Source organism: Plutella xylostella, chromosome 25, assembly GCF_932276165.1.
Source record: "Plutella xylostella chromosome 25, ilPluXylo3.1, whole genome shotgun sequence".
Classification (NCBI taxonomy): domain Eukaryota; kingdom Metazoa; phylum Arthropoda; class Insecta; order Lepidoptera; family Plutellidae; genus Plutella; species Plutella xylostella.
The window spans coordinates 4,018,047-4,042,264 of NC_064005.1; the positions used below are offsets into that span (position 1 = coordinate 4,018,047).

The window sequence follows — 24,218 nt, forward strand, 5'->3', positions numbered from 1 at the left end:
TTACATATTATTATTTACTTCTGAGACACTATATACACAAGGATACTTATTTACACAAATACAAATTTATAAATGTAATTCTATATTAATTATTGCTACAATTCATTGGTTTATCGATTGAATTTTGATAAAACAGTTTTTAAAATAATTGATGTTACTCTCTAGTAACTATACGTCATAGAATGTGATACTCATGTGGTATTTCGCTAAAATATGGAATTCTTAATTAATTGATAAATATATTAACTCTATTGCACCGCCACCATCCTATCGTACAATAAATAAACTAATTAATTAAGTACATAGTTACATTAAGTAGTGACAAAAACACAGCCGTTGTTGTCTTGTTATAAGTTTTGGAAATGTCGGTCGCTGTAACTCCTGTGTTGGTTCGCCTTTGGCGTGACGTAGTTGAGGCTGGGCAAGTCGACGGGTAATTTGTTGTCTATTTTGTATTTGGTGGTGTTCTTGTGGACGTTAAGGTTGGTGTGCACGTTGAAGCTGATGGTGTTGACTCCGTTGTGTGCGGCGGGGCCGGGGCTGCTCACGAAGTCCGTCCACTCGTCATCATCCGCCGCCGCCGCCGCCGCCGCCGCCGGGCGTCGGGGCGCCGCGCGCGGGCGGCTCGACACGAAATCTCCCCAGTCGTCATCCGAAGCGCGGCTCTTCTGACTGTGCGCCGGCGACGAGTTCTTACTCATGCCCCCGTTTATCTCCCCCTTCAGGGACGGCAGCGTCTCCACAGGATTGAATCTAGACAAGTCCTGCAAGTCTAGCGATCCTGGGTTAGGCCAGTTGATTTGCGAGAATCCCTCTAGAGATAGTGGTTGCAGGATCTGCCCGGCGGCAGCGGGCGGCGCGGGGGCCGCGAGGTGCGCAGAGTGCGCGGGGGGCGCGGGCGTGGGCAGCAGCACGCGGCCGCCGGCCGGCAGCGCGGGCGACGTGTCCGCCGCATTATGACTTTCTACTTTAGCATTTACACTAAAACTATTAGGAATGTAATTTTTATTTGTAGCCAATGGCTCTGGAATAACTGCCGCCTTTGTGTCTGATATGTCACTAGTTTTGAATACGCTGCTTTCGAAGCTCGAAAAGTCTACATTGAAGTCCAGAGGATAAGTGAAATCAAGACTAGGTTCGTTTGCAACTTTTTGTATCGACGTTGGGCTCGGCCCATCCACGTCTTTTGAGACACTAGTGACTGATGGAATGGCTGAATGGAATGTGGTGAAGTCATCATCGTCGTCGATATCATCGTTTGTGGGAAGTGCTGGCTGAGCAGTCGATGCAGCCGGTAACGGTTCACTGGCGGTTATTTCATCAGGAATATCACTAAACGCTGCAGTGAAGTTAGCATTCTCAGTACTGGGGGTTACTTCAGTTGTGATTGACTTCATAGAGTCAGGTTGCTCTGAGGGCCACGGGGCACTCGACACAAAGTCTGAGAAATCATCGAAGGTGGTTTTGACCTCGCCCGGGTCGGGCCAGTTGAGGGTCGGCGTCGTCGGCTCCAGTTTTATAGGTTGAAGTAAATTTATCGCATATTGATTGTTTTCAACAACTGGCTTCACCGGTGCGACAACTGGTTCCTGTATCTGTTGAGTGCTAGTGCCAGCTTCAGGCTTACTAATTGACGTTGTAGCTTGGAAGTCTTGAAAGTCGGAGTATTCATCTTCTGAATGTTCCTCCTCTGGTTGCGACACTCCAGTGGCAGTGTCGTAATGTATGGTGGTGGAACGAGGTACCTCGGAGTCAGTGGGGGTGAAGATGTGTGTGTCGGGGAGGCTGATCTGCCGCAGTTGCTGCACGTTGATGGACGAGGGGTATATCTGCTCGGCCGTGCTGGTTGTCGTGTCGAACACGTCCAGGTTGCTCGGTCGCGGCGGGGAGCTGCTTGTACTGGTTTCGGTGTTGCAAGCTGGAACATTAAAGTTTGTATTTTAACATGTTTTACAATTTTTTAGTAATGGTGATTGAGGCATACCCTTACTTGAAGTTTCTACTACTACATTATAAATGCTAAATAAGTTTTAACTCTGTGTTTTGATTTCCTACTTAATTTACAATCATCAAACACCACACTCTTCTTGTAAATTTTAAATGACATGTATCACAAACATGACAGGGAGTTATGAATGTATGAAGTGTTCACTTACCATGAGACAGTAGATCAGATATCTTGAGGGAGGATTGGTTATGGGCCATTTGGTCGAGAGTCGCCATTAGGTGCTCTAGGTCAAGGAGGAGGGCTTCAGCATAGGAGACTAAGGGATCGGGTTAAGCAAGGAGGGGTGAGTTAATCCGTGTGCAAGACATGCAAAAAACACCTCTGTGAGCATAATTATGAAGCTGTATTCCATAGATTAGTACATTAACCTTTAAGTATGGACGTCATTTTTTCTTAACACCAGTGCGGACGTGGAGCCTCACAGGCTCCTATATGCATACACTTTTTTTTTGAGAATTTTATATTAGATTACTTTAAAACTGATTGGATATTGAATTTAAAGCATTAAGCAATAAAATAACGTGCTTATGTAATCAAATATTATTTTTAAAAATATAGAAATGTTAAAAATTCAAACTTATGGCACTTTTAAGTCCTAATTTACTGAGGCTACATTTTCTGGTATAAAAAACAGTCAAACTTATTACTATAACAAAATTAGTCTTATTTTCTTAAAATATAATACATAAGTAACCGAAAACACAAAACACCTGCTTCAGGTAACTATTATATAAAATATTGACCACAGTCTAATAGTGCCAATTTATTGGCAGTCAATGCACAGAGGTCTAGAACACTTGGAGACACACAGGCAACACAAACATAGGTATTCATCTTATGTTTTTTCGCGGGACAGATTCTACATGCTCTTGTGGACCCTTGACTGGTTTCTTGATCCTGGACACCTTCTGTGACCATAATTATCATCACCTAAAACTCGATTCATTAGTCAACCTCAGTTCTCTTGGCAATCGTCTATTTATATCACGTCTTTGCACATGAGGCACTACATGCACAAGTGCTAGTTTTTTTAGAAATTACCTTTACCTTTAGAAGTACCAGCATTACTTATTTTTCACATTTTGAAAAAAAAATCTAAAAAAAACATAATTGCCCATACAAAATACATTGTATGAAAACAATGGACGTGTAGCCTGACAGGCTCCAGTCAATTTTTTGATGGTCATTACTCACATGATATTCACCGGACGACTCAACCTCCTCCCTCATTGGTAATTTGGCAACTAAAACAAAAGCTACTGAGACGCTCAATCGCGGGGAGCGGGGGGAAATAGGCAAAACTATGAAAACGTAAACATAAGGTAGCCTGTGAGACTCCACGTCCATACTTAAAGGTTAATATTAAAATTACAGGAAGATGGCTCTTGTGGTATACAGCTCAGATGATCAGTAGCATAAATATCTAAAACTCAGTTGGTTAGCCGTGTTATAGTTGTGTCAGTTCATATTATATTACATCCCAGTGCTATTTTGCGTGTTTTGATTGTAAGATTCAGATGTGATGTGCTTTTTAGCATTTCTACAACAGTGTTAGTCGATTCTGTCAATGATTTGTTAGTAATAGTAAACTCAACAATGTTAAATGATGTATTTTGGTAAATAATGACTGATACTCACATTCTTTCCCATGTGAACTAAATGGATCTTCCCAAGTGTCGGGTTTGCTGGTGACTCGGTCCGCAGCCAGGGCATCAGTAGACAGATTAGATGTGACAGGTTTCTGAGGTTGCAATGGTGCAGCAGTCAAATTTGCAGCATATTTAGGCATATTATGCTGCCACTTTGGTCCAAAGAGCTAGAAAATTAAACACAGTAATTAGTTATTTTATTATGCAGCCTAATATTACTGTAAGAGGAAAATAAATGTTAAAGAATAAATCTTACAATGTTTCTGGAATCTATACACAGTGCCTTCAGAAGTGTCTTTTGACCAAATGAGCTATTCCAATTGATCATGTAGGGTTGTCTGACTTCAATCTCCTTTAATTGTCTCCAAGTCTCTCCGAGAGAAGAATCTAATGTTCTCACAATTTCATCCTCTGTACCTTCAATATCATGTTCAAATATAGAACTAAGCACTTTCTCTACTGCTTCATTATGGATTTCAATAGATTGGAAACTGGTTGATGGTGGATTTTCAGGTGCCTGTACAGCTTCATTGGGTTTAACCTCCACTGATTGGAAATCATCAAAGTCTCCAAAGTCATCATCATCGGCAACTGCTTCTGAATTAATATTATTTTCTACAGGTTCAGTTTTTGGCTCAGTTGTTTTCATCTCAAAATCATCAAATGTTGCTTGGAATTCACTATTGTCTTCTTCATTGCCCCATGGATCATCATTAAATACTATATTATCTTTTACTTCACAGACAGGCTCTTCAACATCATCTTCTTGAGTAATTTTTCCACTGTCAATGGATACTTGGTCAAATTTTAAATCTAGATCTTCAATTCCAATATCATCTATGTTAGTATCATTGACTATGCTAGTGGCAGTGACTTCTTCATGTTCTTTTTCAGGACTTTCTTCATTATAATTAATTTGATCATCAGAAGGATCTTGTAAATTATGAAGACCTGCTTCTGTACATTCATCATCTACATGATTTGAAGTACTTGTATGACTATATTCTTCAACAACTTCTTCTTTGTTTAGTGATTTATCATTGTCGGAAGTACTATCTTCCTGGACAGAATCCAAAGCTTCTTGAAAATGGTCATCTTTAGAGTCTTCTGTAGCTTTTAGATTATCACAGTGATTAGTTACTTCAACATTGTTTTCCACTTTTGGAGATTCTAATTGAAAATCATTATGTTTTGGAAGATCCACAGATTGAAAAATTTCATGAATCTCTGCTGTTTTAGTAGAGTTATTAGAATTTCCTACAAAGTCACATTCTGGTGATACACTACTTATTTCTACATCCTTGGGTATCACTTTAGGTAGTTCAATATTTTCTTCTGGATTATTTTTAAAACTAAAGGAAGAGAAGTTTCCGTAGTATTCACTGCTGTCATCATCATCTTCATCTTGTGAATCTGAAAAGTAGATTTATTATAATACTTATACTGTTAAATTATAGAAAAAGAAAGGGTCTAAGCGTCATTACACCCTATGATTCATTATAATTAAAATTAACTAATTGAATTTATACATAATGACACTTGTACAAAAAAATCCAACTCAGGACCAAGCCCATTAAAATGATGGTTTTCAACGCAATTTTAACAAATTCTAGAACATGAGAAACTTACAGTTATAGCGTAAATCATAATCCTCTGTGTCTTTGTCGTCCTCGCACTGGTCTGGAGGTGGTGGAGTGCTGCAAACAAGTGGTGGAATCGACATTCTCTACCAGGAGAAGTCTCTCTATCTTTCCAGAGAATAATAGTTGTAGGTATCTACATTCGTGGATAAAAGTCACAAGGCTGCACTTGGTAATATTATTTAAACTTAAACTGAATTGAAATGAAAGAACTATATAATTTTATTAAATTGAGGACAGCTGTTATTTTTCTGGCTACGAGGAAGAACAAGGACAAAAAACACAGATTAATTAAACGGTATCAACTGTCAATAAAACACAGAGCAACGCCTGACATACACTGCTCAAGTTTTTGGTACAGTTGGTATTAAGTAAATAAAATGGAACGGCCAGTCTACAAATCTTTATTCTGAGACGTAGACAGAATGCACAAAAAAAACAAATAATCAGAAAATTGTCTTTGGTCACCTATTGATGCGGCCGCGGTGTTGTAAAGTGAACGTGAAGTGTTTTTTTTTGTAATTTACATGTCGTAGTGAGTTGAACAAAGGAAAAACCTATTTAAAATATTCATACCATCATATTAAGTACAGGTAAGAGATACTTAAAATGTAAATACAGTTTTATTAGCATTAGCAGCAGTTTATAGAAGTTGCCTACGGGTACACTTCGTTTCAGGAATGTGGAAGAACATCGCTTCTTATTTGAATCATTTAACATTTCTTCACAATACTTTTTCATCAGAAAGCAATGCAAACTCTTCTCATCCTCGCTTTTCCTGAAGAAGAATCCACTGTCAATAACCTTTGACATGTGTCACTGCTTACGTGTCAGCTCACCTTCATTTTGTGGTGGCTGGTCCTCTTCAACAAATGCAAATTTCCGCATACCGGCTCTTTGCCCACGAACTCTACCAATAAACCTTTGTAACCATCACTAACTCCACATTCTAGACACCTTAATTATACCGTAAGTTCGTCTAAAACTGCCGTTAAAGCGCGTCTTTGTGCTGTCGCGTAAAATTAAAAAGCGGCGGCTGATTGCAGGGTGCAGCGATGGAGCTGCAAGCGTTGCTGGTGCTGGGCGGCGTGGTCGTGGCGGGCGCGGCCGTGCTGCTGCTGGTGGGGCTGTTCTCCGCCAGCGGCACGAGCTACGAGGAGGCGGTGGCGCAGCAGCGCCGCGCCGCCAGCGAGCTGCTCGCGCTGGCAGAGAGCAAGAACAAGCCCAAGAAGAATGTGAAGAAGGCTAACAAGAAGGTGAGGAGTTATGACTAATCTAGTATAAGAAATTTATGAGGTTCATCCCTGAGCACAGTCATAGGTCAAAGTGAAGAGCCATAGGTTTAAACAGCAGAGCTTACATTAAGTGAAATTATTTTTTAAAAGTGGAAGAATCTTTGTTTATAATTATATTTACTTATGTCTGGTGTTTGCACATGATAAATCTAAGACAGAACTTTTCCAGACAGCTGTGGGTTGTTGTGGTAAAAGGGAAATTAGAAGATGCTGGGGAAACCTAGATGAGATTTAGAGGATCATCTTTGATATTTGTTGTAATAATTATCAGGTACAATTATTAACATATTTACAATGCAAGGCATAAAAGGCTAAGTGGAAGTTTCATGTGGTTGTGATGGCTCATAAGATATCCATAATCCAAATAGGCAGAGTTTTGTTAAGATAACATAACTATGGATTTGTGGCAAATTCCAACTGTGATCTATGACTGTTTATCTACGCAAGTTGAAGTGGATTTAGCTATGATATGATAACAGATACATTCTTACTTTGTATCTTTTCTGATTATGCCTGTCAATCATAATAGTAAAGAATGTATGTATTGCACACATCTTGAATTAAATAATGTAACAGTGTATGTGGCAGTGTTATATAAACACAATTTTATTTATTTTTCATCTACTTTGTTGAACATGCAGTTACAATTAAACTTATCCACATACTAATAGTGTGTGTTGAAACTTGGCCAATGTTTGTGTTTGGGTGCAGATTGCAGTAGTAATGTTCCTTGGAATTATGAAATACATTGTATGTTGGGGTCTACTAATATTTATTGAGGCGCAATCAACTTAAGCCAAGCGCACCCCCACACTACTTCAAAGTCCGAGCCAAGGCCACCCTTATTGTATACACATAGGCTTTTTTACTATTGCTAGCCAATTTTGCATGCATAAATGTAGAGAACTATACAGAACTAACTTAATTTTTAGTAGTCAATAAGGGTTTCCTATTGGAATTATAGTATAAAAAGTTGCCTATAGCATGCAGGAATGATAATGATGTGAAGCTTCTCCTCATCCAGTTGCTATAAAACAGTAGATTTCATTCACAATATTTAAATATGTCTATCTTAAAAAAAGGTTGATAATAAGATTTAATAGGATATTTTTTCAATGTTTCTAGGTAGGTACTTAGTTAATAATAGTAAAACTATGACATCAGTGGCGTGTAATTTCGCATCTGTTTAAACACTCTGTCTCCTCAACTATGTGTGCATTGCAATTATACTACTATTATCTTGTTCAATATTACACTTTCGGTAATTTATGTGCGTCAGACATTACAACATGAATTTAAACAGCTTGTTGTATTGTCTAGTAGAATACGACAGACTATTTGATATAGTTTTTATGTTTTCAGTAGGTACTTCCCAATAGCGTGTTGAATTATTAGAATTTTCATTGATCATACATTGTTCTAATTCAATATGGGTTAAATAGTTACCAAAAACTTATGTATTACACATAAATTTCATTTGTTAGTATACTTAGGGCCAGTTTTTTGATCCGTGGTTAACTTTAACCATTAGTCAAGTCACGTGTCAAGCATGACAGCTGCATACGAATTTTGTTGGTTTTTAACTAATGGTTGCCATTTATGACCAATGGTTGAGTTAACTAGGGATCAAAAAACTGGCCCTTAGTCTACATCACCAGATCTGCCATTAGTGGATCAGCTATATCTACAGGATATTTAAAATGTATTGTGTGACTGAGTCACTCTGCCAGTATACCAGTAGTAATAGTAACCCAATCAAAAGCCAATGCACATACATCCCACTATAAAACTTCACATTATTACAGTTGGCTAAGAAAGAGAAGAAGGAGTCGACAGCCGGCAGCGACCACGAGAGCGAGGCGCCGGCGGAGAGCGGCGCGGACGAGGAGGCCCCGGCGCGGCCCCACGTCGAGTTCACCGCACCTGTCGTCGTCGACGTGCCAAGAGACAATGTGCCCAATGTCAAGGTACATATGCTATTTATAACTGACCCCATTATGTTCTGTAGATTTAAGAGCTTTTGCCGTAACATTATTTAAAGGTGGTGGATTTGGATGTATGAATAATTATAGTAAGACATTTCTCGCCATCTTCACAATCAATGGGTCACGGTGCTGTTCTGTATGTCCTTCATTCATCATTCACTTGTTATTTGCCTCGTGGATATATAAATGGTATGTTAACATTGTAATGCTTAATTTCGTCACGTCACATTATCTGAATCGTTGTTATGCAACTTTATCACTGTTTCGCTGTATCAACCTACTAAGCCATATCTTTCATGCTATTCATTTATTTAAGTCGTTTAAATAAGTTATCATCATGCATATCATACTTTAATGTTTATGCACAATGGGAACTGGTCAAACACGGCTTAAAAAACACAGGCTGATGCACAGCAAATGTGACTTATCATCATATCATCACCCGATATCCGTAGCGTGGTTTCTCGACGTAGCTAAAGGTGGTAGTACAGTATGCGCCTGTCTGCAGATACGCAAGCGCGGCAAGGATCCTAAGGTAAAGCCGATACTGTTAAACAAAGAGGATCCGAGCTGCGTGAGCGATCCCAGCGCGCCGCCCACGCCCGCCGCCTCCAACCACTTTGAGGAGATCCATCCCAAGGACGATTTCGAACTGTTGCAATCCTCGCTCGTCGGCGACAAAGTGAGTCCCCCTCCCGTCCCCTCCCTTCCCTTCCCTGGTCCTAGAGCTGGTTTAGATGTGGCTATCGCGGCTAGCTAATTACACCTGTAGGGTGCCTTTCCACCAGAGATATGCTATGCTGCGATATTGTGAAATCCTTTCCCACCAGTAAATTTATTCTATGTAGACCAATACATAATAATATACTTATATGATTGGTGGATAACCAACGCATCCATAGTAACGCGGCATTGCACATCTCTGTTGGAAAATATTATGGGATTTATTAGTACCTATTGTATTGTGTAATTCGCTAGAGACGACGGTACATATCCTCATCTGGACCAGCGTTAATTCAATGAGAACGTTTTTTCAGTGCGGTATCGTAATGTTATTGCTCTCTAGGTATTTGTCGTGTCTTATTTGGTAAACATCAACAACATGCGCTGAAATATTTATCTTATGCAGCGTCTAATGAGTAAACATTACGAAGTACAACTGAAGTGTCTTTCTCTTGAATGAAATGTGGTTTTGGTTAACTAAATCTGGCAATGCACAGGGACATTCCAGAAAATATTGGTCTGTAAGACCAGTGTTTTGTCAGATTTGGCAAACCAAATATCCTTTCCTCTATACCCCTTAGTGTCCCGTGTAGTGTAGATATTGGTGTTGGCAGTAGTTTTGTAACTTGTTGGTGGCTTCAGTAGTGGGTAGTCAGTGTGTGTGTTCTAGCTGTGTGTTATCTATATATTGTAGTTTTTGTGTGTTTCAGTAGATTTCTCTTTCTAATTAATGTCGATATAAAACGTGGCGTCGATTTATTTCTAATGGAAATATTTATTATACTTTACGACTTGCGGTCTTGTGCTTGTCACGTACCTAATGTTTTATTGCTTATTGTGAATGAAAGCATGAGCATGAAGTATGCGACGTGCATGTTATGTGTTTTATATTATGTCCTGATAAGTATTAGGTACATGTTATTTTAATACAGCATAATTGAGTATTCAATTCACGACAAGATTTCCCTAACAATTAACTGAACATTACATAATACACATCCATAAAATCCTAGTATACCGTATACTTAATAAGCATAACCAGTATACCTACAAAATCAATAACTGTACCAACTAAACAAAAAAAACGCACAACCTCCTTGCATCAAAAACTAAACCTGATACTCACAATACAGGCCGCCGAGAAAAAGGAAGAAGTAGTGATTGAGAAAAAAGAAGCTAAGAAAGAGAAGGCGGTGAAGGCGAAGACCGGCGCGAGGGTCGTGGAGGCGCTGCCCAAGGCCGAGCCCGAGCGCGAGCGACGCAACAGCGGGGACCAGCCCAAGGAACAACGGAAGGGTTAGTGTTGTTATTGTACTTTATAGCTTTATCCAACAGCCACATGTGGAATATAGTCAAAGAATTCCCAAATTCTCTGTTGACTTCATCATCAGCCCGTAGTCCACGGTTGGACCTCAAACCTCATAAGTCATCGGCTACCAGATACCTGTCACATGTTTTTATTACTTGTCATATAAAGTAATAATAAAGATCTATTTCCAGCCTGTGATTCAAATAAAAGTTTGTAAATGATATTATGCCCTTATCTCAGTACACATCCTCCTACACTAAACTCATAAAAATTGTGATGTAATCTACAGAGTAATTGCAATAACATTGACATTGCCCTGAGTTCTTTACTTTATGTCTTCCACTTCCAATCGTGAACTCCAGTACCGCATATGATATACCGATAGATTCTAAAACTATTTACAATGATCTGTAGTGCCGCCAAGTCCTACAGTTATGAACTATGTGTACTCGTATCTGACGTAAATTTACTCCCACAGCCAAGAAGCCAGAAAAGAAGTCACCGATCGAAGAAGCCATAGAAGTGGCTCGCGAGGAGATCGTGCCGCCCTTGACGGTGGCGCCGCCCAGCGAGCTCACCACGGACAAGCTGCTGAAGCAGGCCCTGCCCCCCGCGCCCGCCGCCACCCCGCCGCCCAAGGCCAAGAAGAACAAGAACAAGGAGCCCAATGTTATGACGCTGTTGAGTGAGTAATTAGTGACTTTATTTATTTTTTAATAGAACTTTTTTGCTGTTCGCCTCTTTGCTATTACAGCTCTACCCTGAGCTGAGGGGAACAGGTAGTTATTAGTGACTGATGGTTTGGTTAACTTAAAGTTGCAGTGGATCCCGGGGCCGCGGTTTCGATTTTTGTTTGAACCACCGATATTTGTTTTTGTCTCTTTTATGAGCTGAAAAAATGAAAATGGGAAACTTCTTATAACATTCCGGTTAACATAACTCTAGCGACAAGAGAGTTCACCATGATTACATGAGTAGAAGTGCCTGTCTATGCAATTTATATCCATCTAAAAGTGCGTTATTGACCAGGTGGAGACGCGGCCGTGAACGTGGAGTCGCTGGTGCGGCTCATCAGCGAGGCGGCGCTGTCCCGCAGCGAGACGCAGCTGCTGACCGACACGCTGCTCAACAAGCAGCACGACGCGCTGCAGCACGCCGACTGGACCGAGGTATGTACACTACACGCAGCGAGGTATGTACACTACACGCAGCGAGGTATGTACACTACACGCAGCGAGGTATGTACACTACACGCAGCGAGGTATGTACACTACACGCAGCGAGGTATGTACACTACACGCAGCGAGGTATGTACACTACACGCAGCGAGGTATGTACTAGTGTACTGCGTGTAGTCACGCAGCGAGGTATGTACACTACACGCAGCGAGGTATGTACACTACACGCAGCGAGGTATGTACACTACACGCAGCGAGGTATGTACACTACACGCAGCGAGGTATGTACACTACACGCAGCGAGGTATGTAGACTACACGCAGCGAGATATGTACACTACACGCAGCGGAGGTATGTACACTACACGCAGCGAGGTATGTACACTACACGCAGCGAGGTATGTACACTACACGCAGCGAGGTATGTACACTACACGCAGCGAGGTATGTACACTACACGCAGCGAGGTATGTACACTACACGCAGCGAGGTATGTACACTACACGCAGCGAGGTATGTACACTACACGCAGCGAGGTATGTACACTACACTCAGCGAGGTATGTATGTACACTACACGCAGCGAGGCGCAGCTGCTGACCGACACGCTGCTCAACAAGCAGCACGACGCGCTGCAGCACGCCGACTGGACCGAGGTATGTACAGTTGTACACTACACGGCACATTACTAATAAACACTGGATAAATAGAAGATACTTCCAAGTTCCAACAACAAAACTAGATTGAAGTGAGGAGCCTAACCTAACTTTACGATAAGTTCCTCTTCACCACCAGATAATTTCAATTCCACCGCTCTTTACAGCCCACTACATCACATATTGCCTTGATTATTTACTTCATATTATTATGATGTCTTTTGCCATTGTTTAACGGTAAATGGCGCCTAGGAGTTAGTTGGACTAGACGAAAGTTATATTATGTTACCCTGTAACATGAATACAATAATTAACCTTCCACCTCCTCAGGGCCCCAACGACCCGATGCAGAAGCTGAAGAAGCAGCTGGCGGACAAGGAGAAGGCGCTGGCGGACGAGCAGGACGCCTCGCAGGCGCTGCACGCCAAGCTCAAGGAGCTACGGTACACAGCAACAGTTCTGATATAGGTTGAAGCGTAGCTAGACAAATATACGTCACAACCAACCGATAATAGTCCTGATAGTATACTTCGTACAGACATATCTGTAAGCTAAAGTGGTAGTGGGTAGGCCATGTGGGAAACGATGATGGGTTCTTAAGTAGAAACCATAAACATGCAATGTCTTTTCAACACTCTCGACCGGGTAATCATGGTAGTGGTTTTGTGTAACCACAAGGATCCACCACTGGGAGGCCAGACTTATTGGCTTTCTTGATCTTTGAATTCACTATCAATCCGTTTCGGAACGATGAATAATGACTATTTATTTAGCATGAATCACTTACCGAATACATCTTTATTGAGCTCAACATTAAATAGCTCCTAATTAACTAACCCCACCCCGTACCCCACAGAACATCCCTAAACGCGGAGCGTTCCCGCGCGACGGCGGCGGCGCGCGCGGCGGAGGAGGCGGCGGCCGAGCTGGCGGCCTCGCAGGCGCGGCTGCAGCGGCTGGCCGACGAGAAGCACCAGGACAAGATGCTGGTCAGTACACCCTGTATAGTCGGTTCAATAGTTGTTGTCAATGAGGTTTATATTCGCGAGCGGCTGCAGCGCCTGGCTGATGAGAAGCACCAGGACAAGATGCTGGTCAGTATAAAATGGATACTCGGTTAAGGGTTATTGGTCCTGCGGTCGCAATGAGGATTACACTGACTCTGCCTTTAACTACGCATAGTCGGTAATTTTTTTTTGTCAATGAGGATTACATTGACTTGCCTTTGCCCTCACTTTGGGGGAAAGGAACCGATTTAATAAACTAATAAAGCTATAAAAACGTTCTATTGCGGAGCGTTCTCTTGAAGCATCAGTTTTTTTTGTAAAAGATGTAGGCAAAAAAAACATGTATAAACACTATAGAAAATACCTACTAATTTCCATGCCTGATAATATAAACAGCTAGCGATACTGACGCAAACTATTTATTGTTACAGTTACAAGCCAAGTTGAACGCTGAAGCGGAGGCGCAGGCGCAGCGAGTCCAAATGGAGATGCACATCCAGCGATTGTCCGAGGTAACAATCAAACATGACGTATTTTACTCATCCTCATTTAATCATTAGGTATATCATCATTCTACTTACTGTTTTATAAAGTTACATCGTTATTCGTCTCAACTACAACAGGCTACGTCCTCGTTGAATCATTAGGTATACAATCTATTAAAATTTATCTCAGGTCGTCTATCCAGCCAGTGGGCTTTAGACCATTTACATTTTTTTTATTATAGCCCTACTGTAAATGTGTTCACGTAGCAATATACACTAACCTATACTCTTCATATCCCGCAGTCCGAAACAGCCCTCGTAGCACAACTGAACGCGCTACAAGCGGAGCTGAACGCGCGAGCCCTAGAAGCAGGCCAGGCGCGCTGCGAGGCGGCGGCCGCGCGCGACGCCATGCTGGGCGCGCAGCAGCTGGCCGCCGACACCGCGCAGCAGCTGCAGGTGAGCCAATGGGAGAGCGGGGAGGTTAGGGTTGGCCAATAAGAACTGTTGTTGTTTGTGCGGTCGTATTTGAGGCGGCGGCCGCGCGCGACGCCGTGCTGGGCGCGCAGCAACTAGCCGCTGATACCGCGCAGCAGCTGCAGGTGAGCCAATGGGAGGACGGGGAGATTGAGGTTGGCCAATCGGGAGGTATGGGGTGGGCTGGAAGCATGGAATTGAACAATCGAGTGTTAAGGGGTGATAGTTTACGATGCAAATCGTATTGGATCGAGTTTGGATATTTATGATGGCTACAATTTCAATAAATTGAGGTTTCATAGCAAGTTTCATTGATATTTTACATATTTTGGTTCAGCTTTTGTGGACACCAATAAAACTAACCATGTTACCCTGTACATTACAGGAGGCCAACCGCGTGTGTGCGGAGCTGGACGTGGCGCGACAGAGCGCGCTGCACGGCGAGGCGGCGGCGCAGCAGGAGCTGCGGGCGCTGCAGGAGACGCTCCACGGTATGTTATACAGGGTGTTGCAGGAGGCTAGCCACGTGATTGAATAATCCTCCTCTCCCTCCAATGGAAACATCCAGAAGAAACTGTCTACATTGGCAAAACCCGTATGTTTACAAAATTCACAGACTGCTAATGCATTTGTCGATAGCGGTCTATAAGCAAAATTTTCAGAGTCCATAAATTTTCCATCATGAGATTGTTATTATAAACGTAATTGGAGTAGAAGAATGAAACATAAAATATGTCCTCAGGGGTTTCTGAGTTGCAAGCTGAAGTACAACGGCTGACGACCCGCGCCCAGACTGCCGAGAGCAACGCCGAGAAACTCAAGACTGAAGCCGAAAAACTCAAGGAGGAAAACGACAAACAGAAGCAACAAGTGAGTTATTTTTTTACATTGAAAAATCTATTTTTCGTGTCGTTTATGAGATCTAAGCTTTTCACATATCGCCAAGATTTGTTGTTCCCGTTGTACAAATGAATTTGCAAAGCGATAGAAAATGCATAAATCACTGCACTACCATGCTAGTACATTTTTCTAGATTCGAATTCTGCTTTTCGAGATATGCAATCGCTTTGCGCGTGTATTGTGTTAAAGTTGCGCCCAAACATAGCGCGGCTGCCACGAGTTTAGTATGGCGCTGATAAAAGCGCATTCAGAGTAACCAATGCGGACATTTACCCTCTCAAGCAATAATAAAGTTCCACCTACCATGTGCTATGTCACATCAACTTTTTCATTGCGTGAGTGTACGTACGTTGCTATGCCGCGCTACATTTAGACACCTTTACCTGCACAAAGCACCCCCATACAGTAGTAACACATTATCACCACGCCAGCTCTCCCTGGAGGTGGCAGCCCTACGCGAGGCGGCCGCGGCGCGAGAGGCAGAGATCGCCGAGCTGAAACAAATGAAGGCTGCGCCTGCGCAGAACGGACTGCCGCCGTCTAACCTGACTGATCAGCACAAGGTATGTACAACGCGGTGTAAGTTAAGGGATGGTTTTCTGTTACGCTGGGTAGTGGGCGTTAATACAGCGCCATGTATGAAAATGTATGTCAAACAAAAAGTGTCCTGTAGATTTTTGTGTTTATGGTGCGCTAGTAAAGTCAGCGTAGGAGGAAATCAGCCCTCTACAACTCATGTCTGCTTTACATTAAATGTTATTTTTATTAACAGTGTATACCTACAAGCTTTTCACTTCCTCCTTGTTATATATTTTGTCCGCACAGGCTGCTACCAACTTTCTTTTAAAAAAATAAAAAAAACATTTTTATGATTAATATAATTTTAACTTTGAGTCTTTTCATTCTAAATTAAGTCCTACTTGCAAATACCGACAGATTACTTACAATCATTGAAAAGAACATAGTACCTATAACTTTGTTAAACGCCCAATAAAACCGGCCTAAATGAATAGGGAATATGCATAATTTTTTTAAATACTTTTATTGGATATTTTTAAATCACTTTATTATAGTAAAAAAAAATTCAACGCCAAAATAAGTAATTTAAGGTATTTAAAAGAAAGTTAAAAAATTACAACCATCACGACCACTTTGAAATTCCCGTCAGGATGGCGGGCTGGTGTGACGTCATAATCTTTTAATTTCACGGCTCAGAATAATGAGTCCCGTTAGTCGGCATAGATTTTTTACCTAATCAAGTAATCACAGAGTACTTTTGTATTTTCAACAAACCAATTTTGTCATGGTAACAAACGAAAAAGGAAGTGTATAAAGTGTGATCAGTGGCTGTTTTGTAATGGTAATAAAGTGTGACCAGTGGCTGTTTTGTAATGGGAGCTCGTAAATAGCTACTAGTAGCTCTTTTGAAATGGGAGCGCGCAAACCAGAGGACCTTTGTACACAATATTACGCTATTATGGCAATATGAATATAAAGTAATATTTGTATTGTATGTAAGTACTTACTGTAACTTTGGTTCTCAGTAAGAGAGGCTAGGGTTAGTGGGTCATTCTATTCTAATATCTGTGGGGGTGTAAGAACCTGCACCTGGCTCTCTTGAATGGAACCATTGTGCATATCTCAAAGGTCTAAACCCCCTTCCTAAGCTTGGACCATTTCCCACCACGCTGGTCCACTGCGGATTGGTGGGCTCACATATCTAAATGTGCTTAATCTAAATATTGAGGTTTCCTCACGATGTTTTCTTTCACATGCTACATGATTATCCCCGAATTTAATTCTACAAAAATAATAACGTATAACATACATATTATCTTTTATTTATAATAAAAACTTTTCCGCAGCTGGCCACAGTTTACTCGTTCATACTGCGTAATAAATTTAATGTGTCCAGTTCTTCTGATTACGAGAATTCTTCCATAACTTAATTTAGAAAATAATAACAACTTTTGAAATATACTAATGACTGCCATTATAACCTAAAAGTAGAAAGAGCAACTTGTGTCATGTTCATGTCATAATACTTAGGTACAATACAAATTTAATTTTATTGTGTTGCAATATGGAGCATATTTGAGTGGCTCGTTGACTAGCGAATGGCTGTTTATGCCTCATTACAAAAGAACAACTAGTGGCAGCCCATACACTACCAACAAAAAATATAAAAAGTCCTAAACTTTGCAAACAAACAAGCATATCAAACAAGAAGTGGAGAGGTTATAGGAGGCTAGGATCTATTGGAAGAATTTTTATGTGATCCATCGTATCTGATCACAACGAGCGTCACAAACACTCGGTGACATTAACATTTCTTTGTTTACACTTGACATTTATTTAACTTCCGCCGTAAACGCAAAGAACTTATTATTCTGAGATTGATATATAAAGAATTTTGACGTCACATCCGCCCTAAGAAAATGGGTGACGTTTCTCTGAAATTAGAATTTACCGAAGTTTTTTTGTACTTTTCAACTTAATTAACTTGCTCAAAAATAAATTATAATCAAAAATATTGATGGAGGCGTAGTTATGAAATAACGAAGTTTATTATAAATAATATTTGACCTTTATTTGAACCTCTTGCATATTCCCTATTATGTCTCCAAAAACACCCACAAACGAAAAGTGAGATAATCAATAAATAACATTCCTCTTTTATTTATTTGTTACAATACAGCGAGTTATCAATCATTCACACCAAATTTATGTAACATTACCACTCTCTACCCGGCAGGCGGCCGAGCTAGCCAAAGTGGAGGGCGTGATCGAGTCCCTCCGCGCCGAGCTCACGGCGGCGCAGCGAGGTTGTAGCGAGCAGCGCGAGCAGGCGGCGGCGCTGCGGGCGCAGCTGCAGGCCTACCAGGATAAGAACAATGTGAGTATATGAGGCTTAGTACAGGGGGGTTACCACCACCGAATATTAGCGATTGACAATACTTAAGTAGCGTTGCTCGCTTGTCATATCGGATGGAACTTGTATGGATCTGACAGGCGAGCGAAGCTGCTTATGGATTGTTGATTGCTAATGTGTCGGTGGTGGTATGTAGCTGAGCTGGTTTGATAGTTGTCATAAAACAGAAAGTTAACGCTTTGTAAAGTGGCGTCTCTAGCGGAAACAATTATTAAACTTTGGACAGTAATGTATGCATACGACAGAAGTTTTCGTTCAAATAAATTGCAATAGAGAAGTTTTTTTTATTAATATTCACCACGTCGTTTCAACGCACAAAAAATATGTTAAAATACTTAACGTTTGTCTGTTATGTGTATGTGTTTTATCACTATCACAGATAAATGCATAGATTCTAAAGTAAACATTCTTTGAATAAAATTCGAATAAACGATGCTATTAATAATCAAATCTAAATCTTTTCTTTTACCACTAAATTTAACTGGAGCTTCTTATTAACTCCCACTTAGGAGTTGAGAACTAAAAACTGGAAAGTAATGGAGGCGTTACAATCGGCCGAAAAAGCTCTTCAGTCGAAACCCGCTAGCGCGATGCCGGCCCAAGACTCGCTGCGTGTAAGTCCACCTTTACCCCGCATCCAAGAGTATTAGCGATTTGTAAGTTAGGCCACCCTACCGTTTATTGGGCAAAATTACACACATAACGTTCATGATAGAAGATGACTTATGCATAGTGTTTATTACATCATTTATTCCAATTTTTTCTTTACGTTAAATTTCACACGAAATTACATCACTTGATCGCGGTTGGCCTCACTTATAAATCGCTGGTGTGATTGGCTCCCATTCCTCGGTCAATGTTGTACATACTCCTTTAATCCTTGGGGCTTTAACTATTCGTGCGACCTCACTTACAAGGTGCGAAGTGCTTAAAATATCCGGTTATGTTAAAATTTACAGAATATAACTAAAATTATTACGCGTTGGGTACTAAATTATAGGACCTATGTTAGCGTCAATGCTCTAAGTAATCACGCAGCCATTTCCAGCACATGTATCAAAATTTGGTAGGTATGGATGTAAAAATTCTTTGGCCGGCTTCGCATTGCAACCTCTATGTTACATTACCCTCGATCCTGAATGCTTGTTGTTGTAACCTTCCATTGCTCGTTATCGGTGTCATTCCAACCTAAATTTACCTAACACACTTATCAAAAACGTGTGAAACCCCACCAGGATGCTCTAACAAAAGCGCAAGAAGCTCAATACTCGGAAGTGGCGGCCATCTTGAAGTCAGCTTGCCCGACGGTGGCGCCCTCCACGGCGCCGGGGCGCGCGTGGCTCGATGCCTTCGCCGCCTCGCTCAAGAAGGAGCTAGAAGCCAAGAAGGTGACGTCATCGCCCGTCTCCACGCAGAAGGACGACGCGAAGTTGGAGGAGATGCGCGCGCAGAATCAACACCTGCAGGGATTAGTCGACAAGTACAAGACGATCATCGATGACACGGTAAGTGCTTGTTTGCGTCAGTGCAGAAAGTAATGCTGATAAGATATTTGGGAGCGCAAGTGCAAATTTAATACCTGCATAATATATTTTAAATTTTCGAGTGCGGAGGTAGGTACTAAGAAGATAAAAAATTATTTGATAAAAAGTCATGTAGCATAAATACATGTGTTTCAAACAATACTACGTGTACGTGCCGATATCAAATATATAGGATCACAACAAAATCTGTATCCAACAATGATTAAATGAAGTTGACGGTTATTTCAAGATATCGGATAGCATCTGGGAAACCCTAATATTTCGACATTTTTATCCTCAGAATTCCTACCAGTGCTGCAGCACTATCATACCTGATTAGATTATATTGTATTTATACTTAAGTGAAATCCAACGATAATGCGTAGTTACAAAATATATTGACTCATTAATTCATATCACCTGAGCCTGAGTCACCCTCTTTTGCTTACAACGCACTATAGCAGCACCTAGCGTCCATATCAAGAAAAAATACACGAGATGATGTTTCTTGGCGGTTCACCCGAATCCGTATGCGTTTTGTTACTTTCGAATTCAAACATTACCGACAGGGGCACTGATGAAGATGTCATACGAATCACATATACAACATCAATAACATATCCTCAGGAGGGCGTGCTGAGCCGGCTGCAGCACAACGTGACGGCGGAGGAGCGGCGCTGGGCGCAGCAGCTGGCGGAGCAGCAGCGCGAGCTGGACCACGTGCGCAGCCGCACCGTCGCGCAGGTAACTACCTCGTCTACATAACTGGAGACAATAGATGTGTCATCAGTCTGCGGGTACGAAACTCGCGGCGCTCGGAGCGACGGCGGAGCGGCGCGACGGCTATGTAATCAAATGCATTAAAAACATAGCGTTGTGTACGATACGGGATACGGCGGAGCCCCCGACGCCCCGCCCGTCGTAAGTTTGATACTCGCGGCCTGAGAGACTGTGGAGTGGCGTAGCACAATTCTCTCTCTCGTCTACATGAGGATTAGGTGCGAAATTGTGTAAAGACTACAAGACAGTGAATCTGCGTACGTAGCTCGTAGACAAATAACAGCTGTCTGTCTCGCTCTGCCACATCGCGTGGAGAGTGATGTACCGTTTTTTTCCATGGTTGTCTTTACGAGTGGTGTACTAACGGCATACACTGTAAGTATAAAATGCACTCAGAAATTAACCTATCTAATAATTTTATGAATGGCGACACATTCTTTTGTTATTCCAATTTTTTCACCCATTCATTGACTAACATATCCAGCGAAGCATAATGCAGTCGCCGCTGCCTAGCCTGTAACGAAGTTCACTGTCATGTGCCTGACAAAACCTGCAAAACATATTCTTCTAATTTTAAGGCTGATGATAAATACTGGCACTTTCCTACTAACATTAACCTAACTAATGGTGAAACAGGACCCCCTGGAGTTCGCATACGCGTGCATAGAGAAGACGCTACCGACCATTGTGGCCGAGGTACTGAATGTAGCGGACTCGTGACGCTTACTTGTGGCCGTGGCTGTTGTTTCGTACCCCCGTGTCGTCGGTTGCAAAGCATGTGAATATAATTACATGATTGGCCGGTCGTTACATTAAGAACACTGACTAAAAGTGTTACTAACGGCCCGGTTTCAATTCGTATTGAGTATTCCCATGCTTTTGCAACGAAAACCAACCTTAAAGGAACTTGGCTCTTTTCTCTGTGATGTGGTACAAGAACACTTTCCTTAATTTTTCATTAGGCTCGACCATTTATTTGTATATGTCTACGGATTTCTACGATCTTGTCTTTCTTATAGTAATATGTCGTTCCTTTTATCTATGCTCGTTTCCTCTATGTACATTGTATATTACAAACATATGTTATTTTATGTTCTAGTCCTTGCCTATCCCTTTCTAATAAATATACAGTCAAATCTAAACTTCAACCGGCGTGTACAAAAACAAGCTACTGTTTCTGAAGATCGCTTGTGATTGGCTACTGCTGTTTGAAGTTCGGTTTCGTTCACTAGCTGAACAACTGTGATTGCGATAGTAACCATAAAATTTGTTCTCCAGTTGCAGAACAAAATCGACTCTCTGGAGGCAGAGCTGCGGAAGGCGCAGGCCGCTAACCACAACAACAGCTTCGCAGACGCAGAGAGGCTTACACAGGTAACGACATACATCGCACTGTAAAACTACGTTTGTTTGACATAGAGTTATATGACTGCTCGCCTTTTCAGAAAATGCAAATATATATAAAGCTTAATTCTCTCCATTTTGAAAATGCTGTATTTACCAGAAGAGATAGCAGAATCTTTCTAAATTCATAGCATCAAACTGTTTAAAAAAAACTATATCGACCCCACTCTTATAAGTATAAGTAGTTGTATAAGTTAAAACTGCAAGAACTGCAAACTGATTCATGCTTCTTTGTTTGCAGGAGAGACTACTAGGAGGTTTATCAGACAAACATAAACTGAATTCAAGCAATGGACCTTTACAGGTAATAAATATTTTATAAATTCATACAATATCCTACCACCGACTATACAATTATTTTTTTAGTTAACATAATAATAACTTGATGTACTAATAATATTGAACGTTTTTTACAGGTGGACTTAGAAGAAAAATAACAGTTAAATAAGGTAGGAGGGTTTATAGAAGTGGCGAAACGTCATTCCAGTGTGCGGCCGCTAGCCACCCGGAGGTAGCGCGCGGCAGAGAGCAGTGCAAACTACATTATATACGGGATAGTTCACGGGCTGCCATTGCCTGCGACCGACTTGTGTAACACAATTCTAAATAAACTGTACCGTTGGCAAGTTCATACAAATTTTGTCTTTGACAGCTTCATAGTTGAATCTGGACTATTGGTGGAATGCAATATGTAGTAAGTAGCAAAGAATTGAATTGTTGTCGAAGTAACGGTAGTGCAACCAATATCTATGAACATCCTGTGTCACGTAAGTCCGCACGTGTCAATGCCAACGTTAATATTTAGCATATATTTAGGTAATACATATTTATTGCACTTACACAAATTATTGTGTTTGTAATACATGATACAGTGCATTCTTTCGTGAGACAGGACCTTATAGTGTTCAGTTTACTTAAACCTAATTATTTACAGTACCTACGTAAATGAATGGCAGCCTGATGTCTAAGTGACTATGAATGTTAACATCCTCGAATTAATTGTTAATTAATTACAAAGTATACTTTAATTGTTTACAATAGACTTAATTCTTATTTCACTATTTTAGGAATGTGTAAGTACGCATACGCATTATTTTTTTTTATTATCACACAAATCCATTTTAAGTATGTATACCATCATCGATCTATGAATTATTTTATGATTTTATTGTATAAAACAAAACTAACTATTTCGGTATTTTCACTATAAAAATATCATGAAAAATGAGTTTATTTTAATGTTTTATCATAATCATAACTGTATAAGCGGTACATAGTTAATGAATTAATTGACTTTGCAAGTAAAAATGCTTATTTTTAGATAATTTGTGTCCCAGCTCACTTTCGTAAGTCTTGAATAAATTAATAATAACGTTTTCGTGAAGATATTTTGTGACTGACAGATTTAAATTTGCCATTATTAATATTTTATATTTAGGTTCTTTAATTTTGAATCCGTTAATTACGCTTGATATGTTGATTGTTCCAGCGGGATATATTTATGTGTACTTATAATTGTATGAGCTCCAGTGTATTGTGAGTAGCCAGCAATTATAAAATGCAATGTGATTTTGCAATAGTAAACTTTTAGGTACTTAGTTGATTGATTTTGATATTTTTTTATAAATTTCTATTGTTATCATTTAAATTGAAGTTTATTTATGGACTTGGGATTCAGATATTTTCATATGTAGCCCAACAATTCAGACTGCAAAGAAAAGCTCCGTTTTCAGATTCAATCAGTTTTTTTAATAGCATTGGACTGCCATGATTACATATTTATTGAAAACATAATGATTATTTTTAGAATTAGATATAATTTAAAGCAATCGCATGAATAACTAACAATTTACACATCAGTTGTAAATGAGCGCGATGTTGTACGAATGTTGCTACTTGACAATTTTTATTGTATTTCCGTCTGACTCGATTTTAATTCAAATTACTTATGAAATTCTGGAGACTATTATATCCGTATGTAAGCTTCAATATCGAATTATTTGTAAATTAGGTAAGTAATATTGTATGATAATTAATGATTATAATATATTGGATAAAGACATCAAATAAAATATTTCATAATTAAAATATTTTTTGTTATTCATAGTTTACATTTAGCATGCAACGCGCAATTATACGGTGTATGAAGCTAATTACCACGGGCATCGGCTGATGGTCACCGGCCGGCAGACTTTGAGCGTGCATCTTGATCACTCTGATTTCAGGGATAATATCAGCCATAATAGGGTCATAGCTTTTTTACTAACAA

General features: G+C 40.5%; 2 protein-coding genes across 11 annotated transcripts; one reads left to right on the top strand and one right to left on the bottom strand.

The window, feature by feature from the left end:
* Positions 1-2: 2 nt before the first annotated feature.
* On the bottom strand, positions 3-5,620 carry LOC105382366. 2 transcript variants are annotated; one of them, XM_011552232.3, is made up of 5 exons: positions 5,287-5,620; positions 3,914-5,070; positions 3,647-3,824; positions 2,157-2,264; positions 3-1,918 (listed from the first exon to the last, which is right to left on the bottom strand). In XM_011552232.3, the coding sequence occupies exons 1-5, from the start codon at positions 5,378-5,380 to the stop codon at positions 348-350; spliced, it is 3,108 nt and encodes a 1,035-aa protein (XP_011550534.3). In that variant the 5' UTR covers positions 5,381-5,620; the 3' UTR covers positions 3-347. The 2 variants fall into 2 exon arrangements, with proteins under 2 accessions (XP_011550534.3, XP_037963366.2); XM_038107438.2 differs by lacking the exon at positions 2,157-2,264 and having other exon boundaries at positions 5,287-5,616.
* Positions 5,621-5,736: 116 nt separating this feature from the next.
* Positions 5,737-24,037, top strand: LOC105382364 (ribosome-binding protein 1). Of its 9 annotated transcripts, none has more exons than XM_048630286.1 (22): positions 5,737-5,890; positions 6,344-6,553; positions 8,398-8,559; positions 9,086-9,259; positions 10,434-10,596; positions 11,088-11,294; positions 11,639-11,778; positions 12,772-12,884; positions 13,298-13,430; positions 13,880-13,960; positions 14,237-14,392; positions 14,796-14,901; positions 15,153-15,280; positions 15,742-15,873; positions 18,066-18,206; positions 18,752-18,856; positions 19,478-19,747; positions 20,393-20,509; positions 21,182-21,241; positions 21,824-21,919; positions 22,191-22,253; positions 22,366-24,037. In XM_048630286.1, exons 2-22 carry the CDS (start codon positions 6,353-6,355, stop codon positions 22,384-22,386), a joined length of 2,769 nt encoding a protein of 922 aa, XP_048486243.1. In that variant the 5' UTR covers positions 5,737-5,890; positions 6,344-6,352; the 3' UTR covers positions 22,387-24,037. The 9 variants fall into 9 exon arrangements, with proteins under 9 accessions (XP_048486243.1, XP_048486244.1, XP_048486251.1 ...); XM_048630287.1 differs by having other exon boundaries at positions 12,772-12,881; positions 13,295-13,430; XM_048630289.1 differs by having other exon boundaries at positions 5,749-5,890; positions 6,328-6,553; positions 12,772-12,881; positions 13,295-13,430.
* The last annotated feature ends 181 nt before the right edge of the window (positions 24,038-24,218 follow it).